We start from the raw sequence: 26,893 nt of genomic DNA on the forward strand, positions 1-26,893 counted from the left end.
CGTGGGCAAGTAGGATTTATAGCCAAGGAACATGGAAAATCACTAAGAGGGATGTCAGAGATCAGGGAAGTGGGCAGTTTTGGCTAAACCAACCCAATAGGATCCTTGCTGAAAACAAGCCCGGGTGACCAGACTTCTCACTCAGGTGCTGGTGGGCGACAAGGAGCATGATGAGACATTGAGGGTGATCAGACATCAGATGCTGCGGGGAGAGGGTGCTGGTTAAACTGACTTAGCAGGGCTTCTGCTGCGACTGACTTTAACAACGAAGTACACAACTGGCCTGTGGTTCAGGAGCCTGATGGGAAAGTCTGGTCAAGCAAAGAATCTTGCTCAGCAGCAAGGATATAAACCCCAGTAATGTGGCATTTACCCCTAGGACAAAAAGAACTCTTGTCCTAAGGTCCAGGCAGAGCTTTTCATGAGATTTGATACTATTCCTGATTTTTCTTTGTATCTAGCACTTCCCAAATATGCAGTAATTCTAAATCGAACCCATTCTACAACTAACTACAAAATGTAACTGCTCAAGGAAGAATCCATCACAATGAGTCTGATGATTCTAATCACTACCTTATATTTGAAATAGGTTTGAACAGCTCACTTACCTGCTGCATTGTGCTTATGATACTCAACAATCTCAGGAATGGAACCAAATGCATGTTTTTCTGACAGATAATACTTCTTGGGGGTGGTGGTTGTTTCCTTTATATGATAATGCCTGAAACCTGATGAGCCTTCTCTATAACAAAAATCAAAATGTGTAAGAACCAAGTTGCAACAATGTAGCTTCCCTCTGAAGACGTTTCCACCAGGCCACCACAGGGTCCCTACAGGGCCCCTTGCATTTGCTGCACACGTTTCATTTCTCCCCACAGTCATTAGCTTTGCTTTTCTCATTGAAAGGTGGACATTTTTAACGTGGTTGCTGGTAACACCCTTGGTCCCTTGCCTGAGGCTGTGAAAGAGAACATTCACCAACAGCTGCAAGTCTCACAACAGCTCGTGGCTGGCCACTGCTTAGTCCCTGCCGTTGGTGTAAACTTGCAAATATTTAGAGAACTTACACCCCTAAAACTGAATAAACTAGACATATAAAAAATATATAGAATCTATTTTAGATATCTTTCCAGGACACAGGTCTTCTGGAGTCATCTCTTGCTTAAAAATCTGTTAAAGAGAACTCCTATTACTCTTAAGATAAAGCTCAGGCTCCTTGACATTGACACAACCTAGTCACCACTTACATTTCTCCGGCCTCTCTCTCCTCCCCTCACCCCACCCCTCCCATCATGAGTTCCTGGAACTCCCCATAGGCCCCCTCACTCCGTGGCCCAGGCAGTTTCCAGGGCATGAAACATTCTTTCCACTCCCTCCAACTTTTGCCCGCCTCATCCGTCCTGTCTCAGCTTGAATGTCACTAGACAACGTTAATGACTAACTCAGATGTGCCTGGGCTATGCGCCCCATTTCCCCCATCACCCTCCCCAACACACACTCGGCCCTCCTGGCACAGCACTTCCTCACAGACTCCCCTAACTCGCTGCTTGCTTTCCCAAAGCCCCCACTACGCTATTGGAGGGCATGGTCTGTCCACTTTGCCATCTTAGTGCTTAACTCGGTGCACAGTAACTATTCATTCAATGTGCTAACATTCCTATAGCCATTCTCAACAAATATATATATATATATGACTATGGGGAAAATTATTGAAATATGAATATAAAAAATAGTGCATACTTTAAAAATCAAGTTCAGGTTTTCTTTGCTAATGCTGAAATGCAGCATATTTTTTTTGAAAATTAGGAATCCATACAAACTATATAGGAACTTCATATAAAAACTATAAATTTAAAAAAAAAGAAAGAGAGAGAGATTACTTACCCGCCAAACTTTGTATAAAGGGAGACTGTGTACATGCCCGGTTGACTGGAATCCCTCACCATAAAACCACCTTCTTTATCCTAAAATCCAAGTTAACAAAATTGTTTCAATTCCCTGACAAATATCACTGCCATGGAGAAGATTCAAGAACCTAGTTCTCAGACTTTCTGGTCATTATCCTCTACCTAGAGAATCTGCTTTAGAGAAGCACAATTTGGCAGTGGGGTTCATCCCCATGACCCTCCACTTGGCACCGCTGGGCCGTGGGATTAACGAAAGCACACGCACAACCCTCCCAGCCCATCACAAATCTTCACGCCTGGAGCATGAGACACTTCAACAAGACAGTCTCTCGGGGCCCTTTCACAACTAGGAGACCAGATTCTGCAGATCCGTTACGTCTGGACATGGGGAAAAATGGATACTGAAATGTATTCCTTCATGATGGGGTTTCACTTCATACATTCTTATTATTTGGTAAGCTTTGATCCTGACCCAACTACATCTTCTATCCAAATAGCATTTTTCCTACAAATATCTCAGTCCTCTTTACAGGAATGCTTTGAAAATCCTTAATTCCCCTGGAAATCACTGTTAAATATCATTCCTTACAAAAGGAGAGATGGAGGCACAAGCAACTTAAGCAGAGAAAACCAAAAAGCAGAGCCAACATAAATCACTAACGGATAAATCCTCATCCGGTTCAGCCAGAGATCAAGAAACAGAAGCTCAGAGCCTGCAGTACCTCTCCGCCGAGAGCACCACGGCCAGTGGCCGCCCTCAGACTGCTGTAAGGTGTGAGTATGCTTCTCAGTTGAAAAATAAAATAAATTTTATCCTTATACATAGAAAACACACTGGAATTAAATAAAACCCCACAAACAAATCTGATGAGAACAATTAGGGACAATGACATACAGTTAATCAATCAGTAGAAAGTATGATAGCTACCATATATTTATTGAGAACTTATTCTGTGCTAGCATGTTCTAATCTGTGGGTTTACATGTTTTTTGGGGGGCTATAAGATGCACTCCCCCCAAAATTTGGGAGGAAAGGGGTGTGTATCTTATAATCTGAATGTAGCTTACCTGGCTCACTGAGGAGGGGGGGACAGCCTATGTTATTCATGTTATTAAATATTTTTTGCTTCAAAAATTTTTTCCTATTTTTCTCCCCTAAAACTTAGGTGCATCTTATGGTCCGGTGTATCTTACAGTGTGGAAAATTCAGTACTTAATCCTCAAAATGGCCCTATGAGGCAGGCACCACGGTTACCCCGCTTTACTTCACAGACAAGGAAGTGAGGCCGAGAAAGGTTGGGTAACTGGCCCCAGGCCACACAGCTAGTAAGAGGCAGAGCCATGATTTTAGCCCCCAGGTCTAGCCACCTACTCCCCTAGAACTGCCGCTCATCATGGGTCACCAGGGAGAGGCGTAAGAGTCCTGCGCGGGAGGCACATGTGTTTGTGTCACTGGAATCAAGCAAAGTCACCGGCTGTTGCTCTCTCAACATAAACCACAGAAACGCGTGCCCAACAAGACCCTGACTTGGTGGTAACAAGCAGGAGACAAAATGAGAAAGTATGAGTTTAAGAGACTGGGAACCATTAGGAAGTAAAATAGCTAGATCATAAAAGCCAAGAACTATAGAGAACATCTTTTTATCCAACTCCTCACCTTATAAATGAAAAAATAGACTTTCAAAGTCACCACTAGACTTGGGTCGCTCAGCCCACTATAGAGTCCTTGATACTACATTTTATCCTTTTATTTCTTTTTAAAAAATGTAAGAACTTCAGCACATTTATTTCTAATGGCAAATAGACACTTTATTAAAACTTTATTTCTAAAAGCTATTGTGTAGTTATTGTGTAGTTGTAACAAAGTGAAATGCTTGGTCTCTCTGACTCCGCCTTGTTGAAACCTGTGCTGTTCCCACGGCCTTCGGCTCTCAGCTTCCACTTTGTCTTGAGTGTGGACGGCTCATCATGGGAAGAACACTGCTGGCACCTGGGTTTTACAAAAGCAGCCCCTCTCATTTCTCCTTCCTTTGACACAAAAGAAGTCTCAACTCTGTACTTTCTTAAGATGGATTTGAGGATTGGTCTCCCATCTTCTCGGTAGGTGCCTCTCAACCAATAAATCTTTCCTTACTCCAAATTCTGAGGTTTTGAGCTTTGGCCTTTCAAAGCGTCAGGCACACAGACTTTGAATCAGTAACATACTATTGATGTTAATTATTTTAAAACAAATCAAGCAGAACAGGGAAACACGTTTTAGTACTATAGCAAATGATAAATCAGTAAGAAAGTAAGGAAAATGTTCCCCAGGTATAGCTATTACCTATGGTTATGGGTTTAACCTATTGTGAAAAGCTTGTTGGAGTGCCCACTCACCCCCAGTACTTCAGACGTGACTTTATTTGGAGACTTACAGAAGTAATCAAGTTCAAATGAGATCATTAAGGGTGGGCCCTACTCCAGCATGACTGCAGTCCTTATAAAAGGGAAATATTGACCCAGAGTCAGACATATACGGAGTGAGAAGCAGAGAGGCCTGAAACAGACCCCTCCCTCATGGCCCTCAGAGGCTGGCATCCTCATTTCAGACTTCTCCCTCTAGAACTATGACACAATAAATTTCTACTGTTTAAGTCACTCAGTGTGTGGTACTTTGTCACAGCAGCCCCAGGAAACTAATACACTAGTTTCATTTTTAAATGATTAAGAAGGCAAGTCCACTGTTGGGAATATATTCTAAGAACACTGAAACACCAATCCAAGAGAACCTATGCACCCCAATGTTCACAGCAGGACAATTTACAATAGCCAAGTGCTGGAAACAACCTAAGTGCCCATCAGTAAATGAGTGGATCAAAAGACTATGGTACATTTACACAATGGAATACTACACAGCAGAAAGATAAAGAATTCCTACCCTTTGCAACAGTGTGGATGGAGCTGGAAAACATTATGCTTAGCGAAACAAGCCAGGCAGTGAAAGACAAATACCATATGATCTCACCTATAAGTGGAACCTAATCAACAAAACAAACAAGCAAGCAGAACATAAGCAGAGACACTGAAATAAAGAACAAACTGACAGTAAACAGAGGGGAGGGGGATAACAGGGGGAAGAAGAGGAAGGGTCATCAAGGAACATGTATAAAGGACCCATGGAGAAAGCCAAAGGGGGTACAACTGAAGGTGGGTGGAAAATGGAGACTTGAACAACAATAAAATTTTTTTTAAAAGAAATTAAAAAAAGAAAACAAAACCCTGCATTTATATTATAGTGCTTTTTTTAGACTTTAGGAACTGAGGCACATGAAATTACTAGATTCACTGCAATTAACTTGTGCTGATAGCAAACCCAAGAAGCAAATATACTCACTTCACTTCTGAGGAGTTGTTCCGCTTTGCTTCTGTTCATATTTCTGCAATACCATCTGAACAGAAAAAGATACATTTAAGACCTCAGGTTTCTTAAATTATATTTTATTCTTCTTAGAATTAGAAAGATAATATTTCTCATTAATAACATATACAATAAATAAGAACACAACATAACTCATAATCTCAGTAATACAGACAACCACTAGTTACATTTAAAGTATATACTTTCAGATATTTTCTTCCCATATTGTTAGGAAGACACATGTATGCCAACATTCCTATGTTTTATTAAAGTAGGACCAAAATATACTTGCTGTATCATAACCTGAATTTTTCATATAATTGCATGATTGACATCTTTGCAAAGCAATATAGTCTTATGTATCATGGTATGGATGTGCCATAATTTATTCAAGCTATTCTTCTTTATTTACCATAAAAATCATTTTCAATTTTTCACTATTATAATAAAGCAAGAATAAATTTTACTCCACAGACTCAAACATGCAACAGGAAATGCTACTTTACGTTGTCTTTAATCCAGTTAAATCTTATCCCAAGCCCCCTTCGCCCCGATAGGCAGTAGATTTTATGTCAACTCATCCTAGAGGCTTCCCCACTGAATTTCAGCAAGCATCAAAAGGAACAGAGCAAAGCAGAAGAGCAGACCTACTAGGTCTTCCAGACTCATTGTTTCTAGCACAGCCCCAAGCCCTGGAGGTCACCAGAGGCTCTACTGCAGGAATCCCACCACGGCCAAGCAGCAGGACGCGCCCTCCTACGAGGTCCTGCCACCACTCTGTGCCACAATGCCAAGCGCCTGCTGATCTATGTCCCTTATTAACCCCTGGGAAATCTTTCCTAGGGAAAGATGGATACTGCCATCACCACCTCATCCTTAGAGTTGCTCCACTCTCCCTGCTTCCCCAGCCAATCTCTCCCTGGGATTACAGCTGACCCTTGAACAGCAGGAGTTAGGAGTGCGGACACACACCTCCACCCTCCTGTCAATAGGAGTATCACTTTGCCCTAAAACTTAATTACAATAGCCTACTGCTGATCAGAAGCCTTTCGAATAACAGAAACAATTTTTAAATCATTTTAAAAAAGGTATAAAGAAGAAAAATAGAAAAGAACCAATCAACCAGCTATCAACCTTTGCTGGTTCTCTCTCGTCTGGCCCTTGCCAGCTATGCCGCGGACCCAACGCCTCCTCCTAGACCTTTTCCTGTTTAAGGACCCTCTCACTCCTGTCACCTCCTTCCTATAACATCTTGCCATCGAGAACATCTTATTGACCATCACGATGATCCCACTTTCTTTCCTGCAGCAGTTCCTCTGATCACTTCCTCCTGAAACTGTGACCTGGGTGTGGAGGTCAGAACTAGGCACTGAGAGCTCCGACCAGGTACCGACAGGCCCGGGAGCTCGGGCCTGGCAATCCTGAGTCCAGCCCCGTGGATGGGGATGCTGCCTGGGCCCTCGAGCTCCAACAAACAGCAGAACTCTTGATTCAACAGCTAGCAAAAAGGCTTTTTAACCTTGGAAACATTTAACATGCGTTACAGGACAGACAATAGCAAAACACACCACAAACCACAGAGTGGAAAGACGGCAAGAGAAGAAGGGGAACTCTGGCTGGCACCCTGAGAACAGGTTTTCCCTTCCTCATCCAGCTGGGCATGGCCCCAGGCCATGTGGAAGCCCCGACCTCTGGCACACAGCCGGGGGACTCCCACACCGGAGACCGCACACAACAAGGTCACTTAGTCACACACGGGGGAGGAGCATCCCTCTGAGGAAGAAAATTTCCAACCTGAGATACATCCAAAAACTCATGGCAGTGAATCACAAACGTCACAAAATCCTTCTTTGTAATGCCATGAGTCATAAGGGAGTTCTCACACTTAGACTGAGGATTATCTGGTCTCAAAGTGCACCCCTCCCTAAATCATCAGTTAGTATGTTCTCAGATCACTTTACAGTCAGGTCCACATTTTCCCCTTTTAGGTCTTCCCTCAGTCTAAGGATTTGGCTACATTTTCCAAAAATCTCATTTAAAAACAGAAACATTGTTATATTTACATATTTTTATACGCTCACCTACTAATAAACAGCCCTGAGGGATCATACCACTAAGGGCTGTGACTTTTGAACCTGCTCATCCTTTTCTAGATTGTTAAGGTATATTCATGTTACAAGAAGTGACACAGACAGAGGAAACAACTTTTCATTGTTGTTGTCGGAGGTGGTGGTCGTGTTTTTGAAGAAGGGAATGGAAACATCAGTCCATCTCCTCAGAATGACCACAGAAGAGTATCTGGTATATGGGAGCCTGGCTACACATGGTGAGCAAGCCCACTGCTTTCTCTGGAACACAATTTGACAGCATGCATTAGGAGTCTTAGCAAGCTCCTAACTAGCCTTTAGTCAGTACACAGATTTCTAGAGATCTGGTTTAAGACAATAAGCAGGAAGAGGTTTATTCCCATTTTTTTACATACAAAGATGCCCACACAACTTAATGTCACACAAACAAGAAAATGATCGATCATATAAATTACAGCACATCCATGTGCCACATGCCTGGTTGTACCCCCTAAGGCCTAGCACAGTATGTGACACGTGCTAAGTTCTCAGGATATATTTGATGAATTTACGACTGAATGAAATACAACACAGTCATGAAAGTGTTTCTGAAGAATATTTAATAGCATGAGGAAATAGACTCATAATGTTCTCTTAAGTGGAATAAACAGAATATAAAACAGTATATACAGCATGATTGTTTTTGAAAAGATTGAAGGAAAATATATTAATGTTGGCAGAGATCAATTCTATTTTATTTATGAGTAGTTTTTCTTACTAACTTTGTAATTTTTCAAACAATTTTAAAATACTCATCATATATTATCATACTTGGAAAAAATCAAACGATATGCTGATTTCTTCAATAAATGAACAATGGCCTGTATTTTTAAGCCACCTAAGCTGCGGTTTGCTTAAAATAAATTCAGTTGTGTCGCTTGTACAAGTCCATTTACACAACAGTACCTTCAGGTAAAGTGTATTATAGAAACTAGTTCTCTCGACACCTTTTACAGCCTAGAGAACTGGGTTAAGGATATGTTAGTACCACCTTCTAAAGGTAATGAAAGATATCCTTTAATCTCCAAAATTCCTTACATAATTAGGAAAATGAAACCTTTTCTGCTTCTCCACATTCACAAAATAAACATTTACTTACTCATATTGATCTAAGTTGTTTGATTTCTTTCCTGTTACATAATTACTTGGGATATATCCTTCACTCCTAGAAATGAGAAAAATACTTTAGGTAAATTAAAATTATCTTACTGACAGTTTACAAGAAAAATTATTGTCTTGAAATAATTAAAGCATAATATTGCCTAAAGCAGCCTAAAGCTTTAGGCAATAGTAGGGAAGACTAGCTGACTGCCAATAATTCAGTGTATCTACAGCATCTGACGCATTACCAAGTACTTCCTCATTTGGTCCTCACAAAAATTCGGAGATAGGCAAGCATTGTTGTACCCAATTTCTGGTGGGGAATCCAAGGCTTAGAAAGATTCAGAGGTTTTCTCAAGGCCCCAGAGCTAGCCAGCAACAGGGCCCACATTCGATGTCTTCTCGGAACTTGCAATGAGAGCCCTTTCCAACATTCCATGATGCCTCTCTTGAATTTGGAATTTCTTGGGATGTTTTAAAGAAACAATTACTTAAGAAAAGTTAAAGTGTTAGGTAAAAACACCCACCACTCCAACATCTCAGCGTCCACATACAGCATTATTTCCTAGAGGGCAGTTCTTCACATTTACATCAACATCATCATGGGCACTTGTCAAAAAGGTTTTTTCTCAGGTCATAACCCAAGAGATCTGAATCGAGAAGGCTTATGTGAGGCCAAGAAATCTTTGATTTTTACCCCATGTGACTCTTATGCACATTGCAGTTTAAGAAGCAGCCCTGACTGGTGTGGCTCAGTGGACTGAGCGCCAACCTGCAAACCAAAAGTTCTCTGCTTTGATTCTCAGTTGGGACACATGCCTGGGTTATGGGCCAGATCCCCAATTGGGGGCGTGCAAAAGGCAGCTGATTAATGTTTCTCTCACACACTGATATTTCTTCCCCTCTCTTTCTCCATCCTTTTCCCTCTCTCCGAAAATAAATAAATAAAATCTTTTTTTGTAGTTAATTATATTTTATTATTTTTTTAATTTTATTTTAATCATTGTTCAAATACAGTTTTTTCCTTTTCACTCCCAATCCAGCCCCCCCTCCCACCCTCCCCACTTCCCTCCCATTACCACCCTCCCCTTAGTTTTTGACCATGTGTCCTTTAGGTTTGTTCCTGTGAACCCTTCCCATTGTCCCCTGAAATTCCCTCTACTCTCTTCTGTGGGCACTGTCAGCCTGACCTCTATTTCAGTGTCTTTGGTTATATTTTGCTTGTTTCTTTGTTTTGTTATTTAGGTTCCTGTTAAAGGTGAGATCATATGGTATTTGTCTTTCACTGCCTGGCTTGTTTCACTAAGCATAATGTTTTCCAGCTCCATCCACACTGTTGCAAAGGGTAGGAGCCCCTTCTTTCTTTCTGCTGCATAGAATTCTATTGTGTAAATGTATCATAGTTTTTTGATCCATTCATTTACTGATGGGCATCTTGGTTGCTTCCAGCATCTAGCTATTGTAAATTGTGCTGCTATGAACATCGGGGTGCATAGGTTCTTTTGAATTGGTGTTTTAGTGTTCTTAGGATAGAGTCCTAAGCAGTGGAATCACAGGGTCCCCTCTCTTTCTCCATCCTTTTCCCTCTCTCCGAAAATAAATAAATAAAATCTTAAAAAAAAAAAAAGAAGCATTCACAATGGGTGGCATCTTGGTAGAAGCCAAGATTTTTCACATGAAAGAGATACACGCGTAAAATTTAAAAATTGAGTAAAAACTTTGGGACCTTCAGTGTGAATTTGAACTATCAGTGAGAACTCCCACTTACGCACATGGAGGGCACATGCAGCTCTGCCGCCCCGGGGGGAAGACCGAGATGCAGCGACACACGAGTCGGCGCTAGAGCGTGAGCACCCCAACTGCTGTCCCTCAGCACGATTTCTTACTACAAGGAGCCAGCATTCCTTGGAAAAATGGCAAAGTGCAGGTTTGGCCAGAAAAATTCTAAGATGAACTTGAGCCATTTTATTTTACCCAGAAAGCAAGGAAGCTTGGAAAGACTAAAGGACTCCCCCAACCCAAAACAGCTCCCACTGACCAAAGATGGGACAAATCAAGCAAAAATAATAATGACTGCAATGGATTGAGCATCCATATATATATATAAGCATCCATAATAACACTAAAAAAATATTGGTTATCATTGTTATCGCCAGCAGAAGCTCAGTCATTAACTCATTATTTTGAAAATTGGTAAAAGAATCAAAATTTTATCTTGCCTTTGCTGCATAAGATAAACAAATTGGTTGATGAATCAGTTCTTATTCTGGGAATTAATAAATGCAGATGGAATGACAATTTAAAAATCATCATTTTACACTGAAATAGAGGATAGACTGACAGTGACCAGAGGGGAGAGAAGAGGGAATTTCAGGGGAGAATGGGTAGGGTTTACAGGAACAAATTTAAAGGACACATGGACAAAAACTAGGGGGAGGGTGGTAATGGGAGGGAAGTGGGGAGGGTTGGGTGGGTGGGCTGGAATGGGAGTAAAAGGGAGAAAACTGTACTTGAACAATGATTAAAATTTAAAAAATCATCATTTTGCAATTCCTAATGAAATAATGGACCTAAGTGATAATTATTGATGGAAGCCCAAATCCTCAGATGAAACACACACTGACGAAGAGCTTCACAATGGCGGGATAGGGCTGGCACCTGACCCCTGAGGAAGCTTCACATCATTAGAAGTGGAGCAATCAGATATCAGCTTCTAATGTGACCGAGCCCCTAGATTACAGTTTACAGGAAATGCAGGACATGAAGACATATTAAATGACACCTTGTGGCATCAATTAGCTTAATCTAGAGGGTGGCTCACTTCGTATGGTAAATGACCTGGTTACATCAATAAATCAATATTGAAAAGAAGGATAGTGACTGTTGTAGAATAAAAGAGAGACATAAAAGACACAGCAACCAAAACACATGTGGGGACCTTGTTTTAATCTTGACTGAAGTGTAGAAATATATACTGGAGATGATGGAGGGAACCTGAGATTATGTTATCAGCACCACCTTCAGACCTGGGTCAGGGGGACCCTGCTCTGACCACAGACTTTCAAGAGCATGACAAACCCCACGTCCTCGCAGCCTCTGAGCAGCCAGACTATCATCTGAGTCATCAAGACCCCAGGATTCTCTGCCACTGCTGCGGCCTACACAGGTCTTTCCACTGGGCTCATCCTCTGATAGCAAAGTACACTGGTCATGTGCACCCCCTTCCAAGCCCAGGTCTGGGGGTGGCCAAGTTGGCAGGGTAGAGGGGGTGGCTTTTGCAAACAATGTGAACAGACCTTGAATGTAGGGCTGGGAGTCCCACAAGGCACAGGTGAGATGGGGCCCCGGGGGAGGAAACAGGAAAAGGAGGAGGGCCGGGAGACGGCCCTCAGTGCGAGCTCGCCCTCGAACCTCGCCTTCCCTGTCATTTCGAAGGTACGTTTGACAAGTTGGAGGATAAATCACATTTTATGTATTGGTTTGTTAGCTTGGCTTGTAACTTCTGAATATTTTAATGCATGATATGTGGGCTTTCATGTGTGCTCTTCTACCAGTCCTGAAAATGTCAGGGAAAGTCTGCAGATGATGTTTTTAAAAATTATTGTTAAGGGCAACAATGACACGGTGGTTATTTTTTAAAAAGTGTTAGCAGTTAGATGCAGAAGTGAAGTGACCTGATGATTTGGATTTACTTTTCAGTACCCTGGAAAAAAACAAGGGGGAGGACTGGTAAGTGAAAACTGGCAAAACACCGGTTGTTTTTGAAGTCATGACAAGTGGCTCTTTTGTATTATTATGTACTTCTGTGGACTCCTGAAAATTTCTATAATAAAAAATAAAAAGCAATCTTCTACAGTGCTTGGCAAAGGAGAGCAGTGACAACCTCTTGTAAACACAGAATGACAGGTTAAGGGTTCCCAAGAGGGCGACAATGCAGAGAGAGAACCAGCCCCCCGGGCAATGCACCCGCTGCTGAGAAGAGAGCCAGAGAGGGCGCTGCCCACCCCAGAGCCTCCCATGGCTGCTCCTGAAGTGAACTGAGGAACAGAGAAGGGGAACTGGGGCCGGGACAGGGCGGTGAGAGAGCAGACCTGGAGGGAGGGTGTGCTCCAGGCAGGACAAAACGTCCTCCTCTTCTTATCCGTGGGAACACAGAATATGAACAGGTTTGTACTTCCAAGTAAGCACAGCACAGAGAGTTTTCTGAATGAAACCTAAAAGATCCTCATCCCCTATGCTTATTCATATTTACCCTTATTTACCCATAATGACACTGAAAGAAATATTTCCTTTACTACCTAAATTATCTTGTATAAATATTGCTTGCTGTTTTCATTCCTTGAACGTTTGTGGATATATTTATACACACAGGCACATACATATAGTCTCTCTCTCTCTCTCTCAGAAAAAAACTAGTATTATTTACTTACCTCAGGGGGTTAAAAACATAAAATGCAATTTTCCTCAAGATCAAAATAATCCAGCTAAACATATAATGGATAGGAAAAGAAACCAGTGTAATGTTTTCTAGTCTCTGGAAAGAAGTGGCTGATCCATTTACATTTATTGCATCACTCACAGAAATACACTTTGTTACTGCAAAGTAACAGCGCAGACTTTGATTTATGGCCAGTCAAAACAGCCTCACTCCATGCGAGTTACAGATTATCCTGTTCTCAGCACTGAACCCCCTCCCTCCCCCCGTGTGCCATACACAGAGAGGGAGCACTTACCCATACTTGTCTCTTGCTTTCCACCAATGAGCATCATTCTTTTCTAATACGATGTACTCCTGGCCCCTCTCTAATCTGAGATCATGTGCTTCTGTCGCGTAAAAATCATACATAGCTACCACTATTTCTTCACTGTTATCTTCTTCTTCCAGTGGAATTGGTGGGGGAGGCCTTCGCTAAGAAAGAGAGATAGCATGTGAAAGTTTGGGCTTCTGTTTGTGTGAAGTAAAACACTACGTGATTCGCACATCACCGCAGATGACAGCAGAAACCACAAGTCTGCCCACTGTAATCTGGTGAGCCGTCCCCTGGGTCTGATGCTGCTGGACCTCTCATGGGTTTCAGAACATAGGACATGAGTCAAAGCTGTCTTTAAACATCAAGAGGCTTCTGCTCAGGGACAGGGGTAGCTTTCCAGGGAGAGGGAAGGGTAGTGTGGGAGCGAACACCACGAGGACTAGAGACCCATCACTCAAACAGCCTGCAACAGGGAAAACACACCAGAGTGGAGGCTTTTATCAGGTCCCCTCTCACTCAAAGGAATGTGCATGTCTTTGTGCTTACTGCACGGAAGGAGCACACTTAGTACCTCACACACTCTTTCTCAGTGATCCTTAATACTGATCCCACAAGGCAGAGTATATAACTCCCTGTTTACCACTGAGGAAGACAAGGGTGTAAGGAACCCACTCAAAGTCACTCATATCAGATTCACGTTGGATCAGGTCCTGTCTGGGTCCAAAGCACCAGTGTTCTCCATCAGACCCCACTCTTCAAGGGTACATCATTGAATCAGTGAAGTCACTCTTCTGTCATAATACTGTGTTTTCAAGACCAAAATATTCCTTTGAAGTCCCACAGGCAAAATGCCAGGTGATAGCAGGGGCCCCAAGGATAATATTTGATACATTTAATATTACTTGACAGATAAAAAAATCAAATCAGCTACAGCATAGCTGTTTCTGATATGATGGGGGCAAAGGGAGGAGCAAACAGCATCACGTGAGTGAATATAAACATACTCAATAAACTGTCAATGCTTCCCAAAGTCAAAGGCCACCTACCTTCTTTGTTTCTGGAGCTGGAGGTAGTGCTTTTCTGATACCTGAAAATGACAACAGAAATAGGTCAAAATGCCACCTCCCAACAGCTTTAAGGCAAAGTGAAAAGGAACACAAAAGCAGGAAGTCTGCCTCTCTCACTCTGGGGCATGTTGCTTGTGTCACTGTTTATAACAGAATTTTAAAAGGCTGTTGAAGTCGGTTTGTATTTCTGTCTTTCTGCAGACTGTAAATGCCACAGGGATGGGGGCCACACCTGATTCTTTGTACACAAGCGGGACTACATCAAACTAAAAAGCTTCCGCTCAGCCCAGGAAACTGTCATCAAAATGGAAACTCAGCCTATGGAAGGGGAGGAAATATTTGCAAACCACATATCTAATAAGGGGTTAACATCCAAAATGTACAAGGAACTCATATAACTCAGTAGTAATAAAGTAATAATAATAATAATAATAATAATTGGACAAAGAAACAGAAGACATTTTTCCAAAGAAAATATACGAATGGCCAGCAGGTATATAAAAAGGTGCTCAACATCACTAACCATTAGGGAAATGCAAATCAAAACTATGATGAGATGTCACCTCATAGCTATTAGAATGGCTGTTATCAAAAACGCAAGGCACTGTTATCAGGCACTACTGGTAAGAATGTCAGCTGGTACAGCCACTATGGAAAACAGTATGGAGGTTCCTCAAGAAAATAAAAACAGGCCCACCCTGTGACCTGGCAACCCCACTTCTGGGTATGCACGTGAAGGAAGTGAAGTCAGTACCTCGAAAAGACAGCTGCACCCCCGTCTTCGTTGCAGCATTGTTCGCAATAGCCAAGATAGCCATAGAAACAGAGATAGAGAAAGAGACGGAGAATGGAGTATTATTCAGCCTTAAAAGAAGAGGGAAACTTTGTTATGTGGACATGGATGAACCTGGAGGGTATTATAGAAAGTGAAATAAGCCAGACAGAGAAAGACAAATACCACGTGGTATCACTTGTATATGCAATCTTAAAAAAAAAACCTCAAACTCATAGAAACAAAGAGGAGATAAGTGGTCACCAGGGGCTCAGGTAGGAAAATAGAGATGTTGGTAAAGGGTACAAACTTTCAACTGTCAGATGAACAAGGCCGGAGGGTCTAATGTACACACAGTGACTATAATGGACAACTCTGCAGTGTTTACATGGAAGTTACTAAGAGAATACAACTGAAATGTTCTCACCAACACACAAAAACGGTAAACATGTGAGGTGTTAACGCAATGGGAGGAATCCTTTTACAATGCATAAGTACATCAAATCATCACCCTGTACACTTTAAATAGCCTACAATTTCATATGTCAATTATTCCTCAATAAAGTTGGGAAAAAAAGCTGATGATGGTGCCATATTAGGCTCATACTTTTTAAGTCATTTTTAGCAGGCTTCCACATTGTGATAAAAGGTTCCCAAAATTTATTAGAACTTCTGATTCCATTAAATGGTGCACCTGCTAATTAAATACAATTATTCTTACAAAATACGCATGTCCAATATTTACGCTGTGCTAGAAAGTGTGAGGGCCATACTTAACCAACATCAAAATCAAAATTATGTCACTTTCTCATTATACCAATGATACAAACAGTGTAATTATAAAATAAAATGAATACTTACTACTCTCAAGAAGATTATATTTTTCACATCCAGGTGCTAGTTTTTCAGTTTGTCTACAACACTGATAACTTCCATCTGCCCAAAATTTAGGATGGTATTTAATCATTATATTGTTGTTGTTCTTTATTTCTGGAATTCATAAACACATTAAATGATTAGTGAAACAAAGCAGAGATAATGATGTTTCCTAAATAACACTATCACCCTTTATTTCTCAGATACCATATTTATTACAAGAATACCCTCCTAGCACCAGACAACCCAGCATTCAGAAAACTCATGTGTTGCTCTTTTGCCTCCTTTTTTTGGTGTGACATCCTTGTTACCAGAGGAAATCTCGGCTACACTGTAATGGATCAGCAAATAAATCAGCCCGCCACCGTTTTGTTCTGCAGAAGAAGCCAAGTGTACTTTATGGGACAAATCACCCATTTAAACACTTGAAGCACAAGTCAACTCATCCACACCAACTGTTGACTACGCTGGCAACTTCTTAGAAAATGCCAAACCCTGTTACCATAAAAGCCCAGAGCTTTATCATCTCCAAAGGTATCACGCAATACATGAAAGCCTGCTTTTCTTAGAAACTATGTGTACATCACTAGAAGGAATCAGATTATAAAAAAAGAAGTTGTCTTCAATATGTATCACTTAGAGGAACAGCATATCTTTGGAGAAGCTCTTATTATATATTAAAAGATTATAACTGCAAGATACATTAGCTGTGTTTCTGTTTTAGTAATAACAATGTTCTATCTTGAAATTATGTACAGATTATGATTTTATTATAGGAGTTTTACCTTCTTTTAACTTCTTCACCCACTGGTCCCTGCTGTGTGCACTAGGTGCAAAGACGTAAAGTGTGTTGGCATCATGAACAACCTAAAAGAAAAGAGAAGACGGAGCCTATGAGAAACACGTGGACACAGCACTTGGTCTAGCACAGAGCTCCTGGGACCACAGACCCCAGTGAATGATTCTGAAATAACTGAATAAAAGTCAATTACTTTGCATCAAAGAACCTAGATTCCTGCCTTGCAAAACACATCTATTTCTTCATGCCAACATTGACTAGGATACACATTTTGTAAAGGACAGTGTTTATAGAAGAAAAATTATGCAGAGGCCAGAACGCTTCACTAATCTGTATTTCCTGTGACCTAGTTAACTGAAGCTCCTTAGGGAAACCTGGTGTAACAGGGATTATTCTAATCTAGTATTTCCTGAATAATATATAGATAAATCAACTACTCTTTCAGCACTCTTATACCTTCCTTTGCTACTGTAAATAATGGCAGTAGCTAACTATTAGGCATTGACTACCCTAACTCTACAGTATGTGCTTTACAAATCTTAATTCAAGGACCCTACCATCAAGGTATCGGTATTTTACAGAGGAGGAGACTAAGGCCCACTCATGGAGCCTCTGCTCCTGTAGAACTGCAGGGGGCACCGCTCACAAAGAATGCACTGCAAATGGTGCCCTGTGCCGCTTAACCTGCCTTAATCATCATCGTTGGGCTGGTATTCCAGACAGCCACGATCCTGATTCCAAAGCCCAAACGTTTAATCACAGTGCCTCTTGTAGAGGTAACGTCGGTCGAGGAACTAAATAGTCTTAATATTCATATTTTTAGGATTAATAATCAAGTTAAACCTGGGAGACTAACCCAAGAATTTTATCTTTGGTCTTTCACAAGGCAGAAACACCTTGATTGTCTCAAAAATGTGTACGGCTAGAACCCTCCCTTCCCCATGTCAACAGATACAGGGAATGAGTGAACACGAGTAACTCTTTCACTGATAAGTGGCTATTCCTAGCCATCTTCAATAGATCATTCCTTCCCATTCATTTCAATCAAATAAATGCAGTCTAACAGCCATGGGAACACCATAGAACAAGTAGTGTCATATTTCATTCAGTGATTCATTCATCATACCAGCATTCTGCTCAAACTACATAGATACAAAAATATATCCAACATGAAGCCTATTTTCAAGACACGTATGGAAGAAATACTTTATAACAAGACGAAGTGAGACGCGGTAGAGAGGTGAAGATACAGCACTAAGAGAGATGTGGGGATGTACACTGTCTCATTTTGGTCCATGATTTTCACAGCTGTGATACTGCTATTCATAAGAAATACCTGTTTGGTTTTCATCCTGGTTCCTGGCACAGAAATCCTAAAACCCTTGGAATATCTTGTGCTCCGTGATAAAGGTGTTTTTTGTTGTGCTAATGAGAGACTTTGGAAAGCACCTAAGGATGGGGGCAGGTTGCCAGTGGAGCCAACCTTGTGGTTAGAGGGTTGGAACTTCCAGTCCCTACACCTCACCTCACCCCGCCCCACCCCCTCCCGGGAGGAGAAGGGGACTAGAGATTGAGTTCAATCACCAGTGGCCAATGATGCCATCAATCATGCCTCTGTAATGAAGCCTCCATCAAAACCCTAGAAGGAGAGGGTTTGGAGGGCTCCTGGTTAATGAATGTGGAGATCTGGGGAGAGCAGTGCACCTGGAGGGGGCCTGGAAGCTCTGAAACCCTTCCCCATACCTTGTCCTATGCATCTCTTCCCTCTGGCTGTTCCTGAGTTTGCCCTTTTATAATAAACGGGTGACCTAGGAAGCAGAATATTTCTCAGACTTCTGTGAGCTACTCTAGGTAATTATTCAAACCCGAGGAGGAGACAGGGCACTTCTGCTCTATGGGCAGCAGTAGATCAGAAGCACAGGCGATAGCTTGGAGCTGCAACTGGCATCTGAAGTGGGGCCGGTCTTGTGAGACTGAGCCCTTCACCTGTGGAATTGATGCTGTCTTTGGTCAGATGGTGCTAGAACTGAAATGAATTGTAGAACACCCAGCTGGTGTCAGGAAATTATTTGGTGGTGTGTTAAAACACACACACATTGGAACTGGGTGTCAGAATCTTAACACCTTTATCCAGGTCCATCACTGTAATCAACTCTGTACATAAAAATTAGGTAGAAATGCGCCATGAAACATTGTAAATTGACACCAGGGTATCTGGAAAGAACTGCTAGGACTCTGAACCCTCCAGAAACCTGGGCGCATCATAATAATTCATGACAATAATTCATTTTACTAAGGCTTTACATCAGGCTAAGCCTTGACATGTATGGCCTCGTTTAATCTACATGGCAGCCCATGTCTCCATTAGCAATGGGATCCTCCTTTTCCAGATGAGAAAACCAAAGCAGGTGAGATCAATTTATCTGGTAGGACCCGTTTGACCCCCGAAGGCTCTTCTTATTCGTGTTTCCTCCAAGCCCCTTCCTGGTGCCCCCTGACTGTTTCCCTGCTAGAATCCGCCTTTTCGGGCTCCAGTCTAATTTCTCAAAACTCACCTCACGTCACTCCTGGGAGCCTGTGGCTTCATTCAAGTTTGATAAAGACAAGCTCATCAGTAGAGAACTCATCCAAACGCAGAATTCTGGCAGCTAAGACTAGATCTGTTACCTAGCTAACTGGGGACATTCATATTTCCAGAAAAAATGTCTAGAGATAGCACTCTCAACCCAGATAAAAAATGTGAATTTGGTGTCTCAGGCAAAATGGTGGGCGAGCTATCTGGGGTCCAGTATCCTTCTCTCAGCGAGCCCTGGACACACCTGGAGGCCACTTTCTGTGCCATCCACGTTACAGCTGACGGTGACAGAGTGCATGCAGGCAGCCACGTTTCTCACGTGCTTGTCTGCTGCTGAGTCATCCCAGCACAGCGGAGGTTGGCAGGGGAGGGAGGAGCTTTGCCAACCTCGAGGCACAGAAGCCATTTCAACAAGGAGGAAACATACTCTCCCTTAGCAACACTCCTACTTAGTACTTACCCTCCAATCTATTTATATCTTCATTCATTTATTCAAGAGACCTTTATTGACAATGTGTCTAACGGCTGTTAGACAGATCTGGGTTCAAAATTCAGGGGGGAAAGGCCACCTCCTGGGGATTCCCCAGTGGCGTCAGAAGACTCAGCTAAGGAAGCAGCTGGCTCTTCCTTCCATGTTCTCTGTTCCTTCCTAGAGCTAAAATATGCTGAGGCAAGAAACAACCTCCTTTGAAAATGTCTACTTCTACTTTTCTTTTCTTTTCTTTTTTTGCCTTGCATCTGCACATAATGCAAACACTCACTGTAATGATGTGAAACTAGAACCCAAACTTTAAGCTATACTTAAGTTATAATAAAAGACTATTCTTCATCTTTCAAATCTTGCTGGTTTATATTACACAGTTAAAGTCCAAGTTGACCTCCTCTTAATTTTTAAGATGCTTTTTGAACTTTTCTTGTATTTTTTCATCTCAGCAATTAAAAATGGGTCTAGCATGGAATGCTTTCTGTTCTCCTATTTTCCTCATCATTCTAAAAACCAGATGTCTGGATCAGATCTCTTTCTCTCAGACAGCGAAATTTCTACTTCTGGGTCTTGCCTCATGAAAGCCATAGTTTCCCACAACCACCCGCCACCCCACATGTCTAATAGCATCAGGAGTACAGTAGGAGTGGGTTTCTGCTATACTTCAAACAAAATTACACACTTACTTAATACACTTAATCAAGAACAAGATTTAAATGAGGCTTACTTCTCGATCTGAGGTAGCTGTGGTATTAGCAGTAGTAGTGAGAGCAGGAACAATAACAATAACAGCAACTACACTCACTGTGTATTAAACTATTTATATATCACCTTAGTCATCACAACAACCCTAGAGAGTGGGTACTATCATCATTACTATTCCTGTTTTTCAGAAGAGGACACAGACATAAAGCACTTAAGTGACTTGTACAAGGTCACAGAGCCCATCAGTGGTGAATCAGGAGGTGTGGCCTCAGAGTTGCCTCTTTAAGCACCATATTATCCCTGCTCTTCATGAAAAGAAAAAATGCTAAATATAAAATGACGAATTGGGAAAAGGACATTAAATGTAGTCCTTCCTCCTATTGTGTTGTTGCCACTATAGTGAAAATAATCCAGACGTGGTGTCAAAGCTTGAATATCCTAGTTTATTACTTTCAGGTCATCTTAATGCCCCCAACTGGTAAATGTTTATTTCAAATGCAACTGATAAATTCACAGTAGCAATTAAAAACAACCAATATCTCCACTGTGGTACTATGTTGAAAAGATTTTTGCAACTTTCCCCTTAGTACGTTAGACCATAGCCATGGCTAAAAGGAGATCTGCATTGGGCATGTCAATCAGTCAAAAGAAAGCATAAAAATGTCCTCAACCAGAGAAGGGGGTGGTGCGGTGCTGGAGAGGGGTCCTGGGCCGTCTGCTGCAAGGTCTGGAAGACCAGGGTCCAGCTCTGGACTCCTCATTCTCAAGGCACATGCGCACCACGAGCCTGCAGAGAGTGCCACAGATGGCTCAGGAGCCACGCTGCTCCTCCTGAGGTGTGAGTGTGCGTTCCATGGAGGTTTTTCATTTGAAAAATAACCCTGGACATGTCATTGAACATCGGTGAACCGCAGTTTCCTGTCATAAATGAGAACAGTGTATTTACCTCCCTCATATAACAGGATCATCATGAAGGAAAACATGAAATAACAACCTTTTCAAAAGGTGCACCTTAGTCTCTGTACAATACTAATATTATATTTTGCATCCCAAGCAGCCTTTTAATGTCATTTCTGTCCAAGTGGCTCACTCCTGCCCCTTCTCAGCTTCTCAACTTCACAGAAAACATCCCATCCCACTTTCTTCTTTTTTTTTATTAACTAAATTTATTGGGGTGACATTGGTTCACAAAACCTTACAGGTTTCGAGTGTACAACTAAATCTCAGTCTCCACTCCTTCTCCTAACTGCTCTGGGATAAATCTGAATAATAGCAAGTTAGGTCTGAAGCTCAGCAAAACAAGAATTAGATAATGTTTCAACGAAGACTTAAAGAGTTCACAAAGAAAAGCAATTACTGTTAAACTACAGATGAACCTAAAAGGCAACTACCATGTGATTCGGCAGCCCCACTTCTGGGTGTTTATGTGAAGGAGATGAAATCTGGCTCTCTCTTGGAGACATCTCTGCACTGCCACATTCACTGCAGCATTGTTTGCAATAGCCAACAGATGAAAACAACCTAAACATCCACTGACAGATGAATGGACAAGGAAAATGGGTTGTGTCCGTATCCAATGGAAGATTATTCAGCTTCAAAAGGAAAGAAGGAAATCCTGTGATTCTTGACAACATGGATGAACCTAGAAGACATTATGCTAAGTGAAATAAGCCAGACACAGAAAGATAAATACTGTATGACCTCACAGATGTGTGGAATTTAAACTAGTCAAACTCACAGTGGCAGAGAACAGAATGGTGGCAGTCAGGGGCTCGGGGATGGGACAATAGGGAAATGTTGGTCAAAGGGCACTGTGATAGGAAGTTAGACAGACATTAACAGGGAGAGGACAACAGGCCAGGAAAGCCCTGGTGCCTGGCGACAGGCAAAACTGGGAAAACAAGGACCTTGCCCCCAGAGTAATCTTTCCTCCCCTAGCGTGTCTCTGGTCAGTCATGCAGTTTAGTGCCCCTGAACTTTCATATTGCTCGTCATGCGGTTTAGACCCTCCTCTGACCTCTCCTTCCTGGGCATGTTGTCAGTCATGCGCAGTCATGTCAGTTTGACTGCCTTGGGCGAGGAACCAACAAGGGAGCCAGAGAGCAGCTATAAGCATTAAGCCCCCAGGACAGTGAGGTTCTGACCCACGTCAAGTACATCTGGGCCTCAGTTGTGTTTCGGCTCCAGGCCCAGAAAAGCCGCAACACCAAACGACACCACAGCTGACCTCAGAACCAGCTACACTGACAAATGACACTCTGCCCTGACACCAACCAGTCAGAGACCATGGCCCTGCAAGGACACACAGGGAAAGCTGATGAATAGTCTATTAGAATCAGCCCCTGAGACCTTCAGATGAGTGCCCTTAAGACAGAGGACCCAGTGCCTCTCTGTGGGGAGCACACCCTCACCTTTCCCGCATCTATCCCCCACACCCTCCCCCAACACACAGGTTTTCCTCGCTTCTCTCTTTCTCCTAAGCTCCGAGGGCCCCTTCTTTTGCTTCTGTAACTTGTTTCCTGAGCCCATGTCTGCTGTGGCTCACTCTGTGACTTTCCACATAAACTTTCTCTTCTAGTTTGGGTCTTGGCTCTGAATTCTCTCTTAGCCAGAACTCAAAGCATTGAGGTTGCTGAACTGAGGTCAGATCTAACTCTGCCCATCTAACGCCTGCTGCCCTACTGGCCGCCAGCAGTTCTCAGTGTTCGAGTCATGCAGGAGGAGAGTTCTGGAGACCCGAGGCACAGCGTGGCGGCTACAGTTACCCACGCCATACTGTATGCTTGAAATTTGCCAGGAAGGTACAGATGAAGTACTTTCACCACAAAAAGAAAAAAGAAAATGGTAACTGTGGAAGCAAGGGATATGTTAATTACTTGATTGTGGTGATCATTTCACAATGCATACACATACCCAATGCCAAGGTTTTATACCCTAAATACATGCAATTCCTAGCTGTCGATTTCATACCTCAATAAAGCTGGGTTTTTTTTAAATCAACCACTGAAGCAAGGACAGGGAACTGTAATGGCAAATAATAAGCATAACTAAAAGCCAGAATTACATTGCCATGGGAACACTCCAGCTCACCTGAAACGGGTATTTATTTTGGCAGGGAATGGCACCGTCATCATTCTTCACTATTTCCACACACTTTATTTTTGAAACATCAATAAATCCCTTTCTGTATTTTTTCTGTTAAAAGAAAAAAAAGGAGAACAATTACAATCGTAAGTATGCAAAAGTGTTACTAATGGTAACATTTACTAATGAAATCACTGACTAATTATATTACAACTTCCTTAATAATTATCTAAACCACATCTCCCTTTACGGCTAAAATTATTCAAAGCACTAACACTGTGAGCACTATAATGAAAATAATTAAGCCCTTTAATCTCGAAAGATGAAATGGTTCTGTCCTTGCCCCCCAAAGCTCTGGAACAGAGATGTGGGCGCCCTCGAGCTGTCGCCTTCCCTTCTTAGACCCACATCCTCACTTCTTCACCTTCTCGATGACGGCCTCCCCAAGACAGCATCAGAGACCAAGCCAAGCAGAACTCCGTGCATGCAGCCGCAGGTGCAGACGCCCGCCAGTCCCCGCTTCCCCTCCAGCACACGGAGCCTGGAGGACACGAGGCGGCCCCAGTGCGGTCGGTCACGTAAAGCCTCCCTCCACACAGGATGCTCGGCGTTCTTCCCTGTTGCCTTCCCTCCCTGCACAGAGCCCATCTCCCCGCAGCAGATAACTAATGACAGATCAAGACACCCCCAAACCATTCATACCAACTGAGACCACCCCACCGTGAGTAACCTCACATTTGAAAATTTATCCCAGGAAAAAAATCTAAAGGGATACACAGGTACATGTGCAAAGATAACTAGATATATTGTAACCATTACAAATATTACAAACACAAAGTAGAAGTAAAAAATGTTTGCTGAACAATATTCACTGATACATGCCACACAGAAAGCTGTGTAAAGACTAAGGCAACTCAGGGGACGGGGTAAATATTCAAGATAAAGAACAGAAGAAAAAAATAGATAAATGAAAGCGTGTAGCATTCGGGGTGACCCGGCCATTCCCTCACCCCAGTCATTTAAAATTGCTTCATCTAATGGTATGATATTCCCCTCTGGCCACAGCCTTTGCCACACCCCCTGCTCCCAGGAACCCACTCTGCATCCTCACCGTCACCACAGCACTTTCAGACCCGCCACCTGTCCCAGGCCATCAGCCCCCATCTGACTAGACTGCCCTGGATGGACGTTGTTTCACCAGTGGATCTACCCCCTTTCCCTCCTCTCTCCTCCCTTCTTCCTCCCCAACCCCCACCCCTAACCCATACACCCCTTGACATCTCTGCCAGCCCTCAATTCTAGTCATGCCTCCCCTGACCCTGCAGACCTGGCTGTGGAAGGTCCAAAACCAATAGTGTCTTCTTGCTGCTTAGCCAGACCTTCAGCGCTACATCTCGGTTCTTCCATGCATCTCTATGGAAAGAACCTGGTGGCCTCCGTGGGGCTACAAACCCTTCCCATTCCCCTCACCCTAGGGGACAACTGTCCCACTGCTTTAGGGAGAAGAGAGTGGCCATTCCACAGGCACACCTCCAAATTCTTCCTTCTCCCAGTCAAAAGCACTCTAAGATTTACCCTTTTCTCTTCTCTTTCATTGTGTCTCCAAGGGATCGTTAAAAGGACACAACAGTTAAGATACTACTGTTGGCACTTAACAAAAGTCATCTCATTTTATGTTCACAGAATTCCCCTCACTTGACAGGTGAGGGAACTGCAGCTCAGGCAGTTTAAATACATTACCCCAGGACCCCAACTGACCCCAAAGCCAACTAGGACGCCCCAGGGGCAAGCAGGTGACAGAATTAATGGAGCCCAGTTCCCAAGGGGACAAGAAGGATTCTGAGCATGGACCGAGCTTCAGTCAGGAGAGGGAGAGGACATGCTCCCCGGAGGAGCTCTTCCGAGGCATCCACTTCCCCTGCCTACAGTCACACTCCCTCGCGTCCACGCCAAGAGCCCTTCTTCTGGCCCTGCTACCGCCCTCACTCCCCTCTTCCCTTCCTGAAAGAAAGCATGATGACACCCTCGGCCTTTCATTTCCGTCCCGCCCACTCATCCTCCACCACTTGCTGTCTCCTCCCCACCTCACCACAGCCTGCTGAAGCCGTTCTCAGAAACATCACCAGTGAGCAAACCCAACCCCCTGTGCTCAGTCGTCTTGTGCTCAGACCTTTATGAGGCGTCTGGGAGTGCTGACCCTCTCTCCTCCCTCACTGGCCTTGACTTTGGGTCATCCCGGGTTTCCTTCTCTCCCTTCCCCTCAGTTTCCCACAGAACAACAGCTGCCCTGTGTTGTCACCGTGTCGAGGAGTACGCAGAGCCCAGGTCGGCGAAGCTCAAGTTCTAAGCACACAGCCCAAGGAGCACGGCGTTTAATCCTCACAGCCACTCTGTGAGGTACGCATCCCTAGACACTCTTTACAGGGGGAAGAAGCTAAAATTAAGCAACTTTCCCAAGTTTACTTGTGGGGGAAACACAATATTTGCTATATAGGGTGAGGCAAAAGTAGGTTTACAGTTTTTAGTGTATGAAACACACAGAGTTTACTCTTTTAGTATTATTTATTAATTATTCTATTATTTTCCATACAAACAACCGTAAACTTTTTGTCTTACCCTGTATAAAATAGTAAGCATTATATATTTAAAAAGACACTAAGAGAATACAGGGGAACTGAGGCTCAAATGACAATGTGGGCAGAGAAATTCTGATGTATGACAGGGAGAGAGCGAACAGCACCCATGGAGAAAAGCATATTCCAGAATGACCTCAGTTGCCTCATCTGTAAAATGGAAATAATACCAGTATCTACTTCACACTTACTATTACAGAGCTATGAGCATTACATGAGTTAGCATTTGCAAAATGCTTAGAAGAGTGTCTGGCCTCCAGTGTGATATATGTGTTTGCTACATAAAGTAAATAAGTAGCAAAAAAAGTGAGTGTGGCTGACGTACAGGCTGCATAGGGCAGGACAGAAAGGTGATCAGGGGTCAACTGGTAAGGAGCCTGCAGCACTGTGCTAAAGGGCCTGGCCAGACAGGGCCCCCACCCTGTTCCCGGAGTCCGCACCAGTTCATGAGCTGAAGAAAGTGCCAGAACACCTTCCTCCTATTATCAAGTCACACTGTAGAAGCTTTAGAAAATACTACCAGCAAAAGAGAATTAAATGACCCTTAATCCCCAACCCTGGAGAAAATCACGGTGGACATCATGGAGTTCTTCCAGACATGGCTCTGGGTCATTTA

At 42.9% G+C, this 26,893-nt stretch overlaps 1 protein-coding gene across 4 annotated transcripts in view; it reads right to left on the bottom strand.

The window, feature by feature from the left end:
• The window catches only part of TEC (tec protein tyrosine kinase), a 111,841-nt gene that overhangs the window by 13,743 nt on the left and 71,205 nt on the right, over positions 1-26,893 (bottom strand). For all 4 annotated transcript variants that reach the window (XM_045834408.1, XM_045834409.1, XM_045834412.1 and 1 more), the window contains exons 3-11: positions 23,651-23,755; positions 16,783-16,864; positions 15,983-16,111; positions 14,329-14,369; positions 13,265-13,440; positions 8,530-8,595; positions 5,281-5,335; positions 1,885-1,964; positions 609-742 (exon numbers count right to left, since the gene is read on the bottom strand). In XM_045834408.1, coding sequence (XP_045690364.1) covers positions 609-742; positions 1,885-1,964; positions 5,281-5,335; positions 8,530-8,595; positions 13,265-13,440; positions 14,329-14,369; positions 15,983-16,111; positions 16,783-16,864; positions 23,651-23,755 — 868 coding nt within the window. The remainder of the gene's footprint in view (positions 1-608; positions 743-1,884; positions 1,965-5,280; positions 5,336-8,529; positions 8,596-13,264; positions 13,441-14,328; positions 14,370-15,982; positions 16,112-16,782; positions 16,865-23,650; positions 23,756-26,893) is intronic.

Source organism: Phyllostomus hastatus, unplaced genomic scaffold (assembly GCF_019186645.2).
Source record: "Phyllostomus hastatus isolate PE091 unplaced genomic scaffold, TTU_PhHast_1.1 phas_contig_196, whole genome shotgun sequence".
NCBI lineage: Eukaryota > Metazoa > Chordata > Mammalia > Chiroptera > Phyllostomidae > Phyllostomus > Phyllostomus hastatus.